Source organism: Taudactylus pleione, unplaced genomic scaffold (assembly GCF_031769625.1).
Source record: "Taudactylus pleione unplaced genomic scaffold, aTauple2 ptg000205l, whole genome shotgun sequence".
NCBI lineage: Eukaryota > Metazoa > Chordata > Amphibia > Anura > Myobatrachidae > Taudactylus > Taudactylus pleione.
In genome coordinates, this window is record NW_028284607.1 from 61,421 (window position 1) to 82,749 (window position 21,329).

At 42.0% G+C, this 21,329-nt stretch overlaps 1 protein-coding gene across 2 annotated transcripts in view; it reads right to left on the reverse strand.

Moving 5' to 3' along the window:
- Positions 1-1,535: 1,535 nt before the first annotated feature.
- Positions 1,536-21,329, reverse strand: part of YPEL1 (yippee like 1) — a 29,658-nt gene continuing 9,864 nt past the window's right edge. The window contains exons 2-5 of one of the 2 annotated variants that reach the window (XM_088477825.1): positions 20,207-20,485; positions 11,990-12,033; positions 7,017-7,125; positions 1,536-5,806 (exon numbers count right to left, since the gene is read on the reverse strand). In XM_088477825.1, coding sequence (XP_088333951.1) covers positions 5,717-5,806; positions 7,017-7,125; positions 11,990-12,033; positions 20,207-20,323 — 360 coding nt within the window. In that variant the 5' untranslated portion in view covers positions 20,324-20,485 and the 3' untranslated portion in view covers positions 1,536-5,716. The other variant, XM_088477824.1, reaches the window with a different exon arrangement.

Consider the following 21,329-nt stretch of genomic DNA (forward strand, 5'->3'; position numbering starts at 1 on the left):
TATGTATATTGTTGTTAGGATTGTTTAGTAGTCCAATTTGTAGCCTATGTGATCCACACTGTGTTGGATGCGTCTTCAGTTACCTAGATGATTAGCCACATTGGTGACCGCACCCCCCGGCGGGTTGCGTTCCACAGAATGGAGTGCAAGCTAGTTCTGGCTTTGACCCAGTGAGCCATGTCGCTTCCGGTGCGTTCCACTTGTTGGAACGCATTACACTTTCGGCGGCAGCTTGAATGCCGATTATCGAGTGATTGGGGTGAGCGCCTGTTTCTGTGTAGTTGCTTCCGACACCAGGTACTAGTATATACTAGTTTACATTGGTTGGCAGATAATAGTGGATGACATGTATTAACTATGTGATCAGCAACTTCCGGTTTCGGGAACAGTGGAGTTACTGGTTCTGGATGGGCAGTCCCTTGGACTGATTGGGACTGCTATTTAAGATGGTTCTGGGGATTAAGGTTCTAGATAGTTGTCACGGTGTCTTTTTGACTGGTCTTGATAAAGGTCCAGTGTGACGGAAACGTCAACCTCTGCTATGTATGTGAGTTTATAAACCCATGCTGGCTTTTATTACAAGTCTGTGGTGAGTGCCCATCTCTTTCGGATTATATTAAGTGTATGTGCCCTGCTCCCGCCCTATATGGCCCCGCCCCCATTCTGACAACTGTGCCTGCTCATCCTGTTCTTCCCCCTCCACTGCTCCTTCACAATCCACCCTTGCTCCTCGCCACTTCCCCCCTCCATCCAATACATCACCCCCCAATCTAGTCTGTGTGCACACACACACACATGTATCAATATATTAAAAGTTGATACAGTACAGTTTTATATTAGCTTTTTTTACATTATGAAAACAGCTATTTAAACTTAATTTTGCTTTTTTATTAAATTATACTGAATCAGTTTTATATAACTATTTACATAATTTGATTAAAAAATAAAGACATGCGATCTGCACAATATATCGCTCTGATCCACATTGGAACAATAGATCGGAAGACATCGCATAGTGTGTACCCATCTTAAGACAGGAAATGGCTGTGGATTAAGAGTAGCTACCAAAAAAGTTTTTAACAATAATTTCACCAAATTGCTCTACTATGAGATTAATGTGTTCATTATATAGGCCCACCTTCCTTTTCATTTCAGTTATCAAGTTACTGAAACCTGTGGTGTAACAGTCAGTCCCTTTCAGCATGCTCAGCCAATGACATGCTGGGTCTTTCAGTTCTCCACAACTTCTGGGATAGATCATATCATGCTGCATAAACAACAATCTGCCAGGACTAAGCATCCCATTTAACTGCTCACAGAGGGGTGGGAATTAATCATTAATGGAGGACCTCTCACGTAGTACAGTCTGTTACTCCACCCTGTCAGTTTGGTTACTTAAGATTGATACATGCACTAAATAGAACAGATTCCTCCCTAGATTGACAGATGGGCAAAGTGGCTTCCATAAAATTTAAATCCAAATCAAATGATATGAGCCATTGACAAGATATTAAATAGAAAACATGATACTATGGTGCTGATTAAAGCCTTTTATTGTGATACCTCAAATTGAATACGACGTGAAACAATTCGCACAAGTGTTGCACAATAAAGCTAGGACAGAACAGCAAAGCTATGACATCTCAAAAAAAAAAGAAAAAAAAAAAAAAGATTTTTTTTTTTTGTTTAAGTGTAAATGGTGTCAAATAGTTTAAGCAAAGTGTCAACACTAGGCATCACATTGTGTGGTAGCATACCCAATTTATAACAGTGTTTCTATCTGCAGATCCTCTTCAGTAATGAATATCTAAAAGTCCTGCTCAGTAGACTTCAAACACTGAAGTGGTTAAAGTTAACAGTGAATAAAGCTTGGACCTGCTTCAACCATTAGAAACACATTGTTCTGGTGCCTGTCTGACCTCTGTTACAGGGAAGAGAATTTCACAGTTATGACACTTCCTTTTCATTCCTTGTTATGACGACATCTCAAGTGTAAAATAGTTATAAAACATGTTAATCATTTTGCAGACTATGAGAAAGGTACCCTTTTATCACCTTTAGTCACAGCTTCCATCAACATTACTTATCCCAGCAGTGAAAGAGTTAAATGATCCCCTCTCTAGCATACACATGAAATATTTGCAAGTCTGTCAAACTCAAAAAAATAAATAAATAAAAGTTTGTGATTCAGTAGCAGGAGGGGGGGGGGGGGGATTTGGGACAGGAAAGTATTTGCAGAGAGGAAGATCCACACGAAGAGAGCAAAGTACTTTTTACAATGGGTTATGTACATAGACAATGTAATAGTGTCCATTCCCTTTGCAGCACATCTATAAATGGTCTTGCAGTCAGGGATTCAGCAAATAGTTTGTTTTTATTTCCATGGCGAATCCTGGTCACATGGTGGGGAAATGATGTTCCCTGTGACAAAAAGTAGACCATCTCTTCACATGGAAATGGCAAAATCCACTTTAACCCTTTAATTTACACGTTGGCTAGAAAGCTGCAATGGGAATAATGAAATACTGGTGGTAGAGTGGTATAGAGGTGTGTAGGGAAATCTGCGATGTCGGGCTACTGCATTAAGCAGTGATGTGTACCTGTAATTGAATATGGGCCAGAATAAGATACTCAAATATATGGTAGACAAGATTCCATCTCCTCCAGGGAACCAGAAAAGAACCTTAGATCTTTAATACAGAAGCTATTCGTGTGAACACAATGATAGCTCAAAGCAGAACTGGAGAGGAAACCAGACAAGACAAGCATTCTCGCTGTACATTAAAGCCCTATATAGCAATTCTACCAGGTCTCTTTCAGCACTCTAAACACAACTGCAAAAAATGGAATAAGTCACATCAAGTATTCTGTAAAATAAACATTGTAACTCTTTCACTGTCATGGGTCATGTAATATTGAACACAGCACCTTATAAAAGGAAGGCGGCCCTAGAATGACTTTGTAACTCTGGGACAGAGTTACAGAGCTGACAGGGTATAGGGACAATTTTAGCACTGGAAAACATGAAGCTCAAAATTTATAATCGCTTTCCAAACTGCTTACAAAACAATACACGCACAGAAATCTGTTAAGTAGCTACAAGGATCATAATAACAAAAAAAAGAATAAAAAAAAATGGCAAACTTTACAATAACACACAAAACACTTTAAATATTACCCATATTATATACAAAAATTGGTTAGATGGAAAATGCTTTTTTGTCTTTATTTATATATATATTTCAAGTTTTATGCAAACTGCTGAAAAACAAACACTCACAAATCAGGATCAGTAACCAGACTGTCCTATAGGTCACTCTAGCCACAGCCGGGAGCCATTTATCTGTAGTGGGCATTTTGTTCATGAGGCAAGAACAGGCTTCTGATGGTGGCAGAAAAGCTTTTTTTTTTTTTTTTTCCAACTTTTTTACTACAAATGTGGAGGCCAATAATCACTTTGAACATATGCCAAAATTAGTAAAGCACAGTTCACTAGACGCATAGCAAAGTGCATAGCAAAATACAGGGACATACCAGCTAATCCCACCAATAGAGTTCTAAAGAATTTCTGGACTATAGATTACACAAGTCATGCAATTTCATAATAAGCCCCTTGATTCGAGGTGTAAGTACAGCTAAAGAGTTAACAAATATCTAGTATAATGCTCTTTTTAATTTAAACGCAGGCACCTGTTGCGGAACATAATCCCTTCGCTATAAGCGGGGTGAATGGATTCATCTAACAATCTCCAGAGTATTGCAAGGTTATCTGATGATGTCACTGAAATGGTGGATCTCCAATCATATAATCATTAATACAAATACAACTAAGGTAGATCTTTTCTATGAATAAACAGTGCACTGAGAGACATTTTCTATCTATCACCTTTAGTTGTGATCTGTCTAATTATAACAAAAGCAGTTATTGAAATTGACTATACGCATAAAGTGCAGTCCATCCTACTTCTACAGAATGCATTAAGCAGCAGCATTGCGTCAGTTATTAAACTGAGAGTCCGTAGCATTACATTGAACGCATTTAGGGGGCAGGGGGCATTTTTATTGCATGGATTCCCATAATATCATTGAAGTCAAAGTGCTCACAGTAGTGGTAGTGTTGTATATAAAAAATAAATGGTCCTTGTTGTCATCTCCTAGTCCTCTACATGGCCATTAATGCATAATAATACCACCTTTCCAGAAAGGTTATGTGCAGAGGAAAGACTACTTCATTTCACTTATGGTCAGAAAAAGTGGCTACAATTCAAAATCAACATCAACCACAAAAGCCTGAAACAATGTTAGAGAGGATGTCTATATGCCTTGTGCTACTAAGGCATATAACAAAAATGGAGGTAAGATTATGGATAGAGAAGCACCCCCAGTATGAAGCACATCCACACTGAGGGAACAGGTAGAAGGCTCGCCCAGAACGTTCTGTGTCCTTCTCACTCCCACAGCAGCTGCAGATGTGCACATGTAACAAGTCATTTAGGCAACATATACTTTCATAGTTTGTTTACGGTCATTTCTTAAAAACAAAAAACAAAAACACCACAAACTTTGGAAATGATTTAACCAGCAAACCACCCACACCCCAAGAGTTAAATTAACCATCCTACAAAAAGAATCTGGGAATATATACTGTACAAACAAGAAGGGACTTTTCCCCAAAAAGATTCCCTATATTGTGAGTGTGCAAAAAGTAGGAGCACATCTAATTAAATTTCAAATGCCCTCTATATCCAGTGCATTAAATTAAACCTACAATGTTTATGGAACCAGCCATAACGCACTTTTGGTGTATGCGGCACCAGTTGCACAATAAACCACTTTGCTCTAACATGGGGTTAGCAACAAAGACAAGTTGTTTGGCCACACCGTCAAGGTACAATTTTCTGTATATAGGGTTTTCGAATTTCCGATTAGTCGGGAGCAAATAATTTTTTTTTTTTGCAGGAAAGACCTTCATATTTTTAAGATTTTTTATCCACCCCAAAGAAAAATCATTTCCCCTCTTGGGGAATTCAAAATCACGTGTATACCAAAATGATAGAATCGGCATCTGGTATGTCCAACTGCTTCCCTGCACATTGGAAAAACACCCTGTTACAGTAACAGCAGAGGTTGAGGTCTTGAACATGCCGTGAAGGTTTTGAAAACACCACCTTTGTGTATGTATTGTGTCTCCAGTGCCACAGACGCTTCACTTCTCCAGACAAGAAACACCTGCACTGTAGGTTTTATTTGTCTTCTTCTTGTGCCTGAAGCACACTGGTTTCTTCCGCTCCGGGACTGGCATGTCAAGATGTGTAGTAGGAGAAAATATATAGGCATGCGCAAAAACAAGCCAATACAGGAGTCTCAAGGACTTGTACGTTTACAAATCGGGGGGTGAGGGAATCTCTTCCAGTGTGTTGCAGCAGCAACAACATTTAACAGTTGATCACACACACACACGAGAAAACATCTACATAGGGAAAAGGAGAAGGGAGATAGTAAAAAGGGAGCAGGAACCTTCAAGGACATATGAGGATTCAAGTCCAGCCACAATGTGCCCATCAGCTACTCTACCAGTCCATGAGGTTACATCTTTATTGTAAAAGTTCAGTGATCTTTTCGGTTGCTCAACAACAAAGTTCACAGTTCCGTTTTACTTTGCCTGTAATGTATGTTCCACAAAGATGCAACCTGAAAAGAGAGCAGTGCTCAACACTCACTCCCAGCCATTGTCTTTTATCATGTGAGCCAGTTCAATGATAAACTTTCCTTCCTTGTATTTCTGACTGCTTTCAAAGGCATGTTCCTGAGAAGAGAGAAGGAGAGAGTAAAATGGAGGTTGCACCAATAAAAACTTCCCCAGACCTGTCTTAGGTCATAAAAGGTCTGTACATACCACTCACATAGCATGCAACCTTTATTTATAGCTTCCTTCTATTATCTTAAACCATGTCTTTAAATAGTGATATTTATTTTTGCTGCCCTGGAATACAACACAAGGCTGTATGCAATGCTAGCTCCCACGACCAGAGAAACCCTGAGTAATGATATAAAAGGTATGGCTGTAATAAAGGGAAAAAAAAAGTTAAACAATCTCTATAGTAAAGTTGCAAGAGGGTACATAAGTAGAATTTCCGAAACAGCTTTATGACCACAGTATGGTGGGTTGTGTATTACACTGACACAACTTAAGGGTTTCTACTTTAAAAACTTTGCAGCATACCATTGGTCTCATCCCCTAACTGAAAAACAGTTAAATAAAATGTGTTTTAAATTAGGATTAAAACAAATAATAATTAAAAAAAAAAAAAAAAGATAGAAACAAACAATCAGTTTCCTGTGAATAGAAGTTTGCAAACAAAGCTCAATGTTTCAGTCTGCATAAGGGCTTGTATAGTGCCCTGTACGATGTTCATCAGCATAGCAGCCTCCAAATAATGGTCTCGCGTCAGACAGCAGACAGACCCTGGACACAGTGCAATGCATTTTTGGCACAATAAGTACAATCCTTATTTTCTATCATTTTGAGAGCAATCCATACTGCATTCCCTCCCAAGTACACCTCAAACAAAAATCATGACAGTTAGATGCACCATGAGGTATATGCAACTCCATGTAGAGAGGTGACATCAAATACCCCGTGGCAAGAACAAAGCATATTTTCAGTAACTCATGAATGTAAGTTAGGACTTGTACATATTAGTCAGGTATTGGCTCAGTGATATTACCAATTCCTAGTCAGTCAAAGGACCAGCTGCATACTGATCCCATCCACAAAATGGGACACAACACCTACACAAACTACACAAACACACTGGAGGTATCCCACATGGTAAAAAGAAGGTCACAGTATTCATAAAGGCTTTGCTTGTTTTATTTAATGCTGTATAGCTAGCAAGACCAAATCACTGTGACAGTCATGTATGAATCACGAGTAAGTTAATTGGTTTTCTGATGCTGAACTTGCCAAAAGCTGTGACAGGATAAGTATGCTTTTTTAATAATACACAACTCACATATTTCCAGCCGAGTGTGGTTTTACAGTTCTCACAGTATATATCAGCCACTGCATGCAACCCGGTTAAAAGGACTCTCTCTTCTGCTGGTCCACAGCCGACGTTTACCCTACACGACAGAAGCAGTTTATTAAACTGGGATGTTAACAATTAAAGTTACACTAAACACCAAATCCTGTAATGTAGATCTTTCACGCGAGTTATATTCACTTCCTTCTAAGTCTCAAGCATTGCTGCAACTTTATAATAACGGAAGCCAGCCTCTTTACTGCCAACATAAAAAGTGGCATACAATGTACTGCACATTAAATGAGGGCATAAGAGTTCAAGCTCAGCCAGAATCACAAAATCTTGGCAAGTATGAACGAATACTACCAGTGTTTCAGATACTTTGTTAATCTGGCTGTGTAACTGGGTATTGGCCTCTAGAAAGTCCTGCTTGTAGAGGCTGGAAACAGATACTTTCACACGGAATATGTGATCTGCTCCAGGTGCTGTGGAGCAAGAATGCCACAACTGCATTAGAGAGTATGCCTATTTATAGCTCAGCATTTGGAGAGATGCTCACAAGATTATAAAACAAAAGGAAGTGGCCCATCTGAGAAGAGCTTTGTACTCTGGACCAAAATAGCACTGGCTAAATGGGAGGGCAATGGTTTGGGGGCATCTTTAAATAACTGATGAAGATATGTTGTTTATAGGTTATACATTTCCATATCTAAAAGACATATGCACAAACTTTTACAACAATTTTATCAAGTGTGGTTGCAGAAGCTGTATAACCATACGGGTCATACAAAGTAGTGCATTTGCCACACTTATGGCAGTTCAGAGATTGATTATTTAAATAAGGCACTTCTATGGGGCTGCAATCAAAAATAAATTATGTAGGGTGAAATCGAGGAGAATTGGGAGGGGGCCCATATGGTGTGCCATTGCTGGCATTCCAAAAGCATATCGTATGAATTGACCACAGGCGAATCGACCTCAAAGATTTTGAAATGCATACAGCTGCGTATAACCAGGTATTACTCATTCCACATGAAATAAGTGGCTTCTTTATTTACAGCAGTGGTGGAACTAGCGGCGGTGCAGCCAGTGGCTTGCACCGGGGCCCGTTGTGGTGCTGGGGCCCATAGCCGCTGCACCCGCCACCAGTGTCTCCCGGGCCACACAGTATTGAAGTGTAGTACAGACCGCAGTGAGAGCGGTCCACACTACACAGTAACAAACACACTGCTGCCAGCGCCGGGTGTATTTGTTATAGCAGCGAGAGTCAGACAGACTCATTGGCAGCTGCGTCCACGGAGGGAGCCGGCTGTAGCTCACTCATGAGCTCCGCCTTCCATCTCCCCCCACAGCAGGTGATGGGACAGACGTCATGACGTCTCTCCCATAATGCAGTGCAGGCCGGGAGGAGCGGACAGCGGCGGTCGCGACAGGAGCGGGGATTCAGGTAAGTTGTGTGATTGTGTGTGTGTGTGTGTAAGGGGCACGGGCACTGGCATTGCATAGGGGGGGGTTGCTACTGGGGGGTACTGTATAGAGGGGGTGGCTGCTACTGGGGCACTGTATAAGGGGGTCTACTACTGGGGGCAATGCATGGGGGGTGGGGGACTACTAATGGAGGCACTGCATAGCGGTGGGGGGCACTGCATAGGGGGCACTCCATTGGGGGGGGACCACTTCTGGGGGCACTGCATAAGGAGCACTGCATAGGGGGACCACTACTGGGGGCACAAATCATATTCTTGCACCTGGGTCCATCAACCTCTAGTTCGGCCACGGAATTACAGTATATTGCAGATTAAGATACCACCTACTGCATGCACCGGCGATATTACAGGTACATAATGCAGTTGGCCTGTCAGATAGGACAATATATTTTGTACATGCAATGCAATAATATTAATGTTTATCCCTATCGTATATTGATGAATGGTGCTATATGGATGAATTTTCATAAATGGATGCATTATATTCTATATAGATATCCCCTAAAGCCAGTATAGGACACCCCCAGGAATTAGTATTCAGTAGGTGTCAGTTGCCAATACACTGCAGTGACAGCTCTGAGCTAGTTGGTCTCTCCTTCTTCCCACCACAATGTAATGCACAGATCCTTAAATGAACATGTAGCCACACCTCAACTTGAACAGAGAAAATATCAAGGTTAAGGTCACCTTTCTTTCTTTTTCTTTTGTTTTTAATGACCTTTTCAAGGCAAATAAAGAATCACTCACATTGACACAGAGTGGTTAAATCAATGTGAAACAGCAGTTAGCTGGGGTCTCTAATGTTTTTGGAGAGGATGCTGCTACAGTTTTGATAAAAGCCCTACATATTACAGTGTCATAATTAGTGGCGTAACTACAGCCCCCGGGGGCCGTTGCTTCGCAACTGTGAAGGCTGGCCTCTGAAGTGATCAGAGGCTAAGGAAACCTCCGATCGCTTCAGAGGCCAGCGTTCCCAGTGATGCATTGCGCGGGTGACATCATCCGCAACATGAGGAACCTGTGCCGCCACGCCTGCTGGATCAAGTTCGATCCAGTCAGCACGGCAGCGACAGCCTGGACGACGGCCGCGTGGAGTATAAGTACTGGGGGGGGGGGAGAGCACTACTTTAAGGGGCACAGCTACAGGGGGCCTTGCCTGCGGGGCACTGCTGCAGGGGGCCTTGCCTGCGGGGCACTGCTGCAGGGGGCCTTGCCCGCGGGGCACTGCTGCAGGGGGCCTTGCCCGCGGGGCACTGCTGCAGGGGGCCTTGCCCGCGGGGCACTGCTGCAGGGGGCCTTGCCCGCGGGGCACTGCTGCAGGGGGCCTTGCCTGCGGGACACTGCTGCAGGGGGCCTTGCCTACGGGGCTCTAATACAAGGGGGATTGTATAAGGGGCACTAACTTTGTACACAGTTTACAGGTTATAAGATATGTTCCCAATAATCTGGTTCTACACGGACATAGAAATTGTGCAGCCTGTCTTGAGCTGAAGTGACAGACTGGCAGGAGCGGAGAGGAGGGTTGGTTAAGTAGATCTTTTAGGGTGGGATGTAATGGGCATTACTGTGTGGCATAATGTGTAAGGGGTATTACTGTGTGGCACAATGTGCTATTAGGGGTATTACTTAGTGTGCCATAATGAGTTATAAAGGGCATTTCTGTGTGGCATTATGTGTTATAAGGGGCATAATGTGTAAGAGGCATTTCTGTGTGGCATTATGTGTTATAAGGGGCATAATGTGTAAGAGGCATTGCTGTGTGGCATAATTTGTTATAAGGGTATTACAGTGTGGCATAATGTGCCCTTATAACAAATTACGCCACGCCTTAACATAACATAACAATAAGGGCATTAAGGCATGGAATAATGTGTTATAAGGGCATTACTTAGTGTGGCATAATGTGTAAGGGACATTATTTCATCATGAAACCACACACAGTCTTTTGGTGTGTTTGTTTTATGGGCGGGGCGGGGGGGGGGTGGCTTGAAAATTTGTGGTGGTGGGGGGGGAGCAAAATTTATAGTTACGCCACTAGCCATAATAATGTCCTATTTGTGAATCACTATGGACAGTTTATTTTACGTGTGCACAGGAATGTAGGCGGCCAAAGCATCAGATGGCAAACTCACTTACTAACGCTGCTCCCACACGCTGTGGTGTCTAGCGGTCCTCTGCTGTTCCTTACTACAATCAGAGTGAAGTGATCATTACCTCTCTTGGGTTTGATCTTAAACCTGCACACCTCTCTCAGAATACAAGTATACACATCCAGTTAACAGTGTATCCGTATCATATCAACATATCACATCAGTGTAGAAGCTTCCTATTTTTCAGAACAGGAAATAAGGACGGCGTTCTATGCCACACAGCTCACATTTCTAAATACCAACTAACAGGTTCTGGGCCTGATTCAGACCCGTTCGCGAGCGCTGAGCGCTTGCAAGCGGGTTGATGGTGCCCTAGTGCGCATGCGCACGATGGAGGCTGCACCGTCGTGCGCATGCGGGAGACCCGGCTAGCGACGGGGAAGCCGTCGCTCCGGGTCTCGCACCAAAGGGGGCGTGCTGTCGATGTTGATTGACAGCACGCCCCCTTTGGTGGGTGTGCCAGGGGCGTGGCTGCAAGATGGAGGCGTTCCCATGGGAACGCCTACCGTCTGGGTCCTGCCCCACTGTCATCACTAGTGATGTCAGTGGGAGTGATTTTGACTCTGATAGAGCCAAAATCACTCCAGGGCTTGCGGTCACCAAGACCCTACCGCAGGGTCTCGTCGCAAGCCCAATGGTCGCGATGGTCAAGACCATCGCGACCATCTTTTTGGCCGCTCGCATATGCTGTGGGTGGTTACCCACAGCTATGCGAGCGGCCAGGAGGATGCTCCAAGTTTAGGTAGGAGGGCCCTGATTCAGAGTGAGGGTTCTGGTCAGAGCGTCCGGCTCTGAATCAGGCCCTCTGTACGGTCTTATGGATTGCTTGTGATACACACACATCCATCTATAGGTGCACATGCCTACACTATACATAAAAATCATCATTAACAAGAAATGGCTAGTGGGTGATGCACGGGACATTTACCTACATTCAAGAACATGAGCGGTTTCTATAATCCAACTTTTTTTTTTCCTGGTGTCCACTTCCTAAATACTTTGTTTGTAGAAAACATACACCAGATATAATTTCACTACAGTAAAACATTCCTTCTGGAATTTTGGAGAACTCTGTGTGGTGCACAGGACTTTTATACTCACTGTAGTCTGTATCAATATAACCTGACTGAAACATGCTCACATTTTTCTCACAAGTTCTAGGTATGTAAAATGGATGAGCGCTCTGCTCCTTGACAAACACTAAAACCACAACGATTACATGACTATCAGTATAAAAGATAAATATGCTAAATTAAAGCCTAAAGAGACCAGAAATGAGTAGAGTATTTATCTCTAGAAATAAATAATTAGATAGGGAAATACTTACACAGAGTTAAAGAGGTAGGCTCTCCCTTGACTTCCCTGAAATGACTGCAAAAGAAAAAGACCAGATTAAAAATAAAAAAGACGAGTTCTATTCAGGCCCTTAAACAGATTAGCAAGAATACTGAAGCCCGTCCATGTGGTCTAAAGATGGCACACAGAGGTATAGCACATTTACCAATGTGCCCAATAATGATCTACCTGGCCTCTGACATTTGGTCAAACCATACTCAACCCCGCAACTGCAGCTAGAACACACACTTATGTAAATTTTATTAATGTGTGATTGTCATCCCGCAATACACATAACAGGCCTACTTTGGCCAGATTACACATGTCTAAAAGTTGTGAGGTATGCATTCATATATTTCATTTAAAAATAAATAAAAATATGCATTTTAGCCTACAACTGAACAGATTTTTGTCATTGAATATTCTAATTTGGAGTATTATTGCTGGTAAATACAACTACATCTGGTGATTAGAGCTACCATATTTTTTTTAAATGAAACACCAGGACACTTTTACAATAAAGTGTCCAGTGGAGTTTTACCTTTTATATGAACCTATTTCAGCGTGCCATGCTAATTGGGTTCAACAGAATTCCAGATTATAGGAAAAAACAAACAGATAAAGTTTGAAAAAACAGGGACTTTCCTGGGAAAGTCAAATAGTGGCTATATGTCTGCAATTTGCTGCCCAAATTAAGTCATTTAAGTGGACCTAGAAAGATTGTCCCTTACAAGCCAATAGAGACGGCAGGTAAATCTGGATAAACGAAGATCAATATTTTTTATATAAATAGGCACAATACACATAACTCCAATACATTCATATACTTATAAAGTCAAAATAAAAACAAAGAAATAAATAAACAGCTTGAATTGGGATAAAATTAAATATAATCAAACACCCCCAAAAAATAAAAAGGACGGAATTGCCATCGCAGCTGCTAAAATGGTAGTATGCATTACAGATCATGCTACCATTGGATCATCTCTGTTTGAGTGTAAACAGATCATGCTACCATCGGCTGGCTGAGTGAACCATGGGGTCACACAAGCCGGCTGCCACAGATGCACAAAAGAGGCCAGGAAATTTCTGTCAGCCAACAGAGATCGACGGGGACACGCCTCATTTTGGGAAACAGAGGCAGTTGCTGCTCCCTCCCTGCCCAGAAATGTCACACTGTCAATCACTGACCGTCTACTGCCAGGCTGCGTGCGGGATTGCAGACCCGTACTGCACATGCGCACTACGGGAGCTGCGATTGCGCAGATGACCAATAATTGGGAATCTGCGATCAGCAGTGCACGTTACTGAATCAGGCCCACAGATAACATGTAATAATGTTAGCTTCCTATGCAACAGATCACAGAGGACTTTGCATAACTTTGGTTTACCCACTGGAGGAATAGTATGTGTGCGCTCATACATGGTTTAAAAAAACATGATGCAAATTGCATTGGTTTCTACACATTTGTTTATCATTCTCAGGATGACAGATCCACAATAATTGATTAGAAAAATTATTTTTATTAATCTATGAAATTCTAGCTCATATAAAACAGTCTGCAGGGATAGAACACAACATTCTACTGAAACCAAGAGAGCAAACACAAAGAGAAGACTTTAGCCACCTAAAATTCATAATATGCTAAACAAACAAACCTCATAAAGATATTGCAAAGCTCTCAATCATCCAAAGCTGCTAGATGAAAGGAAAAGTAATGACATATATCATCATTACTTCTTCGTGACTCTGCCTCTTATGAGTACTTTATAATGACAGGAGAGGCTGACTAACCTCTTCCCTGTGAGTATAACAGGATACTACTATACTGTGTTTAAACTACAGAGTGCATAGATTGACACTATTTACAGTCAGGTGCATAAATATTGGGACATTGACAGAATTTTCATATTTTGGCCTCTAGTCACCACCACAATGGCTTTGAAATGAAACAAACAAGATGTGCTTTAACTGCAGACTTTCAGATTTAATTTGAGGGTAATTACATCCAAATCAGGTGAACGGTGTAGGAATTACAATGGTTTCTACATGTGCCTCCCACTTTTAAAGGGGCCAAAAGTAATGGGACAAACTAAACAATCCTAAATCTACCTTTCACTTTTTAATACTTTGTTGCAAATCCTTTGCAGGCAATTACAGCCTGAAGACTGGAACGCATAGACATCACCAGACGCTGGGTTTCTTCCCTGGTGATGCTCTGCCAGGCCTCTACTGCAAATGTCTTCAGTTCCTGCTTGTTCTTGGGGTATTTTCCCTTCAGTTTTGTCTTCATCAAGTGAAATGCATGCTCAATCGGATTCAGGTCAGGGGATTGACTTGGCCATTGCATAACATTCCACTTTTTAGCCTAAAACTCTTTGGTTGCTTTTGCAGTATGCTTCGGGTCATTGTCCATCTGCACTGTGAAGCACCGTCCAATGAGTTCTGAAGCATTTGACGGAATATGAGCATATAATATTGCCCGAAACACTTCAGAATTCATTCTGCTGCTTTTGTCAACAGTCACATCATCAATAAATACAAGGGACCCAGTTCCATTGGCAGCCATACATGCCCACGCCATGACACTACCACCACCATGCTTCACTGATGAGGTGGTATGTTTTGGATCATGAGCAGTTCCTTTCCTTCTCCATACTCTTCTCTTCCGATCACTCTGGTACAAGTTGATCTTTGTCTCATTAGGCCATAGGATGTTGTTCCAGAACTGTAATGGCTTTTTTAGATGTTGTTTGGCAAACTCTAATCTGGTCTTCCTGTTTTTGTGGCTCACCAATGGTTTACATCTTGTGGTGAAACCTCTATATTCACTCTTGTGAAGTCTTCTCTTGATTGTTGACTTTGACACATATACACCTACCTCCTGGAGAGTGTCCATGATTTGGCCAACTGTTGTGAAGGGGTTTTTCTTCACCAGGGAAATAATTCTTCTATCATCCACCACAATTTTTTTCCGTGGTCTTCCGGGTCTTTTGGTGTTGCTGAGCTCTCCGGTGCGATCTTTCTTTTTAAGAATGTTCCAAACAGTTGATTTGGCCACACCTAATGTTTTTGCCATCTCTCTGATGGGTTTGTTTTGATTTTTCAGCCTAATGATGGCTTGCTTCACTGATAGTGACAGCTCTTTGGATCTCATGTTGAGAGTCGACAGCAACTGATTCCAAATGCAAATGTCACACCTAGAATCAACTCCAGACCTTCTACCTGCTTAATTGATAATGAAATAACGAGGGAATAGCCCACACCTGTCCATGAAATAGCTTTTGAGTTGAGTCCCATTACTTTTGGCCCCTTAAAAAGTGGGAGGCATATATAAAAACCGTTGTAATTCCTACCGTTCACCTGATTTGGATGTAATTACCCTCAAATTAAATCTGAAAGACTGCAGGTAAAGCACATCTTGTTTGTTTCATTTCAAAGCCATTGTGGTGGTGACTAGAGGCCAAAATATGAAAATTCTGTCAATGTCCCAATATTTATGCACCTGACTGTATATAAATCCTAGTCATTGTACACAAGGGTGCTAATTTAATATGTAAGCAAATTAACTAGTGCATACACATTTTTTGACAAGTGCACGCTACATAACAATATTAATGTCTATGTAATAATGTTTGTTTGGCAAGTTTAGTGATCAAACTATTATTGTTTTGTTTAAAGAAAACTCACATAACACTCAAATCAACTAAAGATAACGGGAGGATTGCATTCAAAGTAAAACAACCTACTCCAAAGCTGTAAAATAGATATTATAGAGGAAAAACTTAGTGGATATAAAAATTCTATACACACTTATTGAAATTTCAGGTTTTGCAAAATAAGGCCCAAAATTAAGATATTAACATCATCATCAGTGAACTATATAAAATAACTAGTAGTTTGTACCTGTATTCACCGACTCGCTAACTATTGTGCCTGGATGGTTTTTTTCCCTGTCTTTCTGCGCCTTCCCATCTCTGCCCCCATTCCACCTGCCCCCCCCCATCTGTCTCTCTCATTGCTGTACCCCCTTCCCCAGTCTCTCTCTCTCTCATTTCTGTCCCTCCAGCATGTCTGTCTCTCTTAGAGGAATACCAATGATAAATACAAACATTGCAATAAAAAGAAAAGAAGTGACAAGTACACCGGAAGAATATGGCAACTTGCTATAGCTATAGGCAGCAGGGAGTCTCAAAGAAGGCATATCTGCTCTCAATAAATCCATACCCATCATACGGGTGACCAGACAGTGTTAGAGGCGCTGATGGGAAGGAGACAAAAGACAGAACACTGTTGGTAATGATAGTGCAATGGAAGAACAAGAAGGAAGAGGGCCATGACCAAAAGCTTATGTTCTGCAGGGATTAGGTAAACAGTTGGAGGGTGACCTGGGAATGAGACAATGTGTAGGAGCAGGGGAAGAGAGGAGAGTTAATTTGGGATGCTAGACTATACAGAAAAGGTGTGTCTTGAGGGAACATTTGAAATTGGGGAGAGTGGAAGAAAGTCGGACTTGGCAAAGGAGGACGTTCCAAAGGAAGGGGTCATAGCAAGAGAAATCATGGAAGTGGGCATAGGAAGAAGGGACCAGAACGGAAGTGAGGTGGCAGCCAGAGAAATAGCGGAAAGGGCAAGATTGAGTGTGGACAGAGATGAATTTGCAGATGTAGGTGGGAGAGGAGTGATTAGGGCTTTATAAATAAAGGCATAGAATTTGAACTGGATTCTGAGGGGGATAGGCAGCCACGAAGGAGGTTGCAGAATGGAAGGTGTGAAGGAGCAGAGGGCGGGTGACAATATTGAAGGTTGTAGACAGATCAAGGAAGATTGGAAGAGAGAAATGACTCTGGATTTGGCAGTGTAAAGTCATTGGTGACTATAGTGAGAGCAGTTTTAGTGGAGTGGAGAGTGCAAAATAAGAGTGGGTATAGAGGAATGAGGTAATGCAGAGGTAGATAGTCCTCTCAAAGAGCTTGGAAGCAAAATGGAGGAGAGAGATAGGGCATTAGTTGACAGAGACTGAGGGATTCTTAAAGATGGATGAGACAAGGGTGTGTTTAAAGTAAAAATAATTTCTGACTTTTTTCCACCTTTAATGTGACCCAGCAACCAACAAAATGCAAGAGAAAAACAAGTGACAATTTTCAGGAAAAAGAAACCATGGTTGTAAGAGTGTGCATAGCATTTCATAATATGGCAATAGCCGTGTTCAGAGTTAACCAATCACATTCAAAATGAACGTGATCGCGATTGACTCCAAATAAACATCAGCTCTTCCTGTAGGCTTTCCTTGCAATTTTGTTGAACACTTCCTACTTTAAGATGCACCTGTGACCAACTTGGCGTAGACCAGGGGGTAGTGCATGGCACTGCAAAATGTTGTGGAAGCCCTTTCGTTTCAGGGTGCCAGGCAATCTATGCACGTCACTGACCAAGGATTCAGCAAAAACGCCCCAGACCATCAAGCTTCCTCCTCCATGTTTGACAGCTGGCATCACAGGAGTTCATTTACTAAGCAGTGGCTTCTGGATTGTGACAGCATGAAATGTAAAAGTGCAGTGCTTTACAAAACAAGAAAATGGGGTGTTTTGCTATTAGAAGCATTGCCTTTTTTAATTTTGGGCTTAGATACACCAGAGAGCTTAGTAAATAAACCCCATACTCTGAGAAGTCATTCTTTCACCTGCTCAATTGTGTACAAAAACCCTGCTTGATGAACCAAAGGTTTAAAATTTTTATTCATCTGCCCATAAGATCTTGTTAAAGCGCACTGGCCCAGACAAGCCTCTATTTCATTGCAGCAGAACAGCTGTAAGTTCTTTACACTTGTTCCTTAAAAAATCCCTTATTTTTAACTCTGAAATTCACATTTTCATTTTTGCTGACCTAAACTGTTTTTTAAAAAAAAATAATTTTATTTTAACTTCCAGCAGATTACCGCTTACTTTTGTAAACCTAGGGTGTTAAACTTTTGAATAACAGTATATATTGAGGGGATCATCATGATCCAATTAGGATTTAAACCAATTATGTACAATGAAATTAAATAGAAAGTGAAGATACCCCTGGTCATATGAGCTTACACTCTAATGGTATGGGAACCATTTGACACAAGGTGGAATAACAATTGTAACTGGTGGTGAACATGTGGCTGCTTACTAAAGCAACTATGGGGCACTGGCATCTATGTGCAGCTCCCTGTAGTGGCATGGTTGTAACGAGGAAATTCTGTGGAACATCTGGAAACATAAAACAAAGTTGTATCTGCTGCCAAGGAGTTCAGAAAAGGAGAATGGCTACCCATCACTTGAATCGAATTATTAATACAGTTTACTGATATATAAACAGTAAAACTATATATACAAATGTGCATTCTTTTAATGTGTTCAGTATGTGGTTGGACAAAGAGTTCCCAAATCCCTTTGTTTTTTTTTGTTTTTTTTAAACTACACAACCTTGAGAACCCAAAACTTAAAAAAGCACCACCTAGTCCATGGTATTGGAAAGCTGGAAGTCCAAAGTCCAAAGCGCATCGCCCGGCAGAAACAGCCCACCGCCCGGCACTTCCCCCCTTTGCATTCCCGGTCACCCTCCACCTCCTGGTGTAGAACGCTGGCCTCTGAAGCAACCGGAGGCTAAAGAAGCCTCCGATCGCTTCAGAGGCAAGCGTTCCCAGTGATGCACTGCACGGGTGCTAAATCCAGTCACAGCGAGGCAGCGCTGCCGCCGAGCATGTTCAGGTAAATTCTGGGCTGGGGCCAGTCTGGGGGCACTGCATATGGGGCCAGTCTGGGGGCACTGCATATTTCATGTTTAAATCATTATAAGGTCAGGGTTTAAAACATTTTATTACTGCGAAGGCCCCCACCCGGCTAGAAAAATTTTCTGAGGACAACACTGCTAGAGCTATTCAATTATATTCCCTGTTAAGCCCCGCGGTTAGCATGTGGTAAGGTGCAGATTCCAGGTTAAGTGTCTGGAGCTATGCAAATACCGTGCACAGCAAGCCTGCGAAAGCCCAGAGGGAGCACAGATTTCTTTTTAAACCCTTCTGAGGAGCAAAAAGAAATCCACGTTAAGTACACCCTCGGGGGTTACCACGGACAGTAACTGAATAGCTCCGGGCTCCTAACCTGGGAGCTAAAAGCACATCTGTGGCTAACTGAACACCCCCCTTAGACTTATAGCCAAATTTTTTTATATGAAAGACTTCTTCCTAATAGATCAGATTATTAACTATTTGCGACCTCATGTTCTTTTCCAACGCTGAACAGTGACCAATTGCCCTTCAAGGGAATATACCCTGCTTAGGGGCAGCACGGCACCTTTTAGCTGCATTTACTAAATACTGTAGTGAAGCCAATAAGGTTCATATAAAGGACACCAGTCACGTTTTCATATCTTATATATAAAAATCATTGGTCTGTTTGTCTATCTGTCTGGTTATGCATTGGGACACCCCTGCACCGATTGGGATGAAATCAACGCGAGGTGGTCCAGTTGGATCCTGGCCAAGTTTTAGGGGGGTTAGGGTCCCGGTTGAACCTCCCTGTTGGTGTACGCTGGGCAGAACTTTGACCCAGGGAGCCTATTCTCATCCTTCATTGGATGGATTTGGACGAAAACTTCAGAGTGGTAACATTGGTTCACAGAAGACATACTAGGGGGTTGAGGTCCCGGTCGGACCTCCCGTTGGTGTACGCTCTGCAGAACTTTGACCTAGGGAGGCTGTGCAGAAATTTTACCTGGGGAGCCTGTTCTGGGCCTTCCACTGGATGGATTTGGATTAAAAAAATTCAACTAGCAAAAATCCTAAACTCACTCTTTATCCCTCCCTCACGGGAATGGATATGAAAAATGGTGCACTTATCTTTTAAACAGCAATTCCAGGCCTACTCTTTATGGAGTGAAACTTTGTGGGCTGTCAAATAAACCTTGCAGGGTCAGATTGACAACGATTTACTATGCTTACATCCTGTACAACTATAGGTATTTATGCTCACCCTTATATGGATGACAAAGTGTGTGTATAGGACACAACATGTACTCTTATGGATCTAGAGCAAATTTCTCAATTTAAAAAATGTAGCTGAGGAGATAGCCGGTTGGACGGGGTAAAGGTGGGGTTGACATGACTTCCATTATAAATTACCACTGCTATTTTCATAACAAAGACATGAAAGATGACATTTCAGGAATGATACTTACCTTGGATATCAACTCATCATGATTGGCTAAGTGAGCTCTACAGTGGATACAGCTGTACGTCCTGTGACAGTTTGGCAGATAAGCCTGGAAAGTTTTGGATTTTGTCATCTTCACCATGTCTGCTGGCGGCTCCTCACTCAGCTCGGGGCTGGCACTGGAAGAATTACAACTTTGCTGCACTCGCTGACAAAAGAAACACTGGAATATGCAAGCAAAAGCCGTTGTTGGTTTGGGGAGTGTGTGGCACTTCCCACACAGATGCCAGGAGAGAAAGTCAACCTGTAAGGGAAGAGGGAAAGAAAATTACAGAAAATGTTAGAAACAAGCTTTAGAATTACATTAGCAATTGTAAAACAATCATACATTACTTATAATGAGCTCATTCACACCTGCTGCACTTCTGTGAATGTACAATTTTCCAGCCAAACAATTGAATATTATACCGCTTAACGCTTCAAAAACCCATGTAGAGTTTGCGGAGCATTTGTATGTAAACATAAACAAACCCACTAAGAAAACACTGGTGCGGTAGAGCCACATGGGTTCTCAAAACCTGTTCATGCTGTGCAGAACTGTGCAAGATGGTACTTTGTAAGGACTCATTTGAGAGGATCATTATGCGTTAAGCCGGTCACATATGCTGTAGTACCGCAGCCAATAATCAGGCATCTGGACAGATATCACAGAGTATGCACAAAAATGGCTGGGATATCCAATACGACCTTGAATGAAAACAATCATTGGCAGATATGTTGGAAAGTTACTTGTATCTGCTGACTGAGGGCCTGATTCAGCGTTGGGAATAGAGTAAGATAGAGCAAGTAACTGTGTACCTGGACAAACCATGTTGCAATGCAAGGGGTGCAATTACATTTATTGTTTTTGCATGCAGGGTAAATACTGGCCGCTTTTGCATGTAGCCCAAAAATGCCAGACAGCTTAATTTTTACACTGAAATTTAGATGTCAGTTTGGACACACCCCTCCCATATCTAAATCTCTCTGCACATTTTAAATTTGCCCCACCTACAGTGCAACATGGTTTTACCAAGTTGCACAGAGAAGGTGCCCATCCACTAATCGAAATACAAACGAGAGCACGATTACGACATTGCAATCGTGCT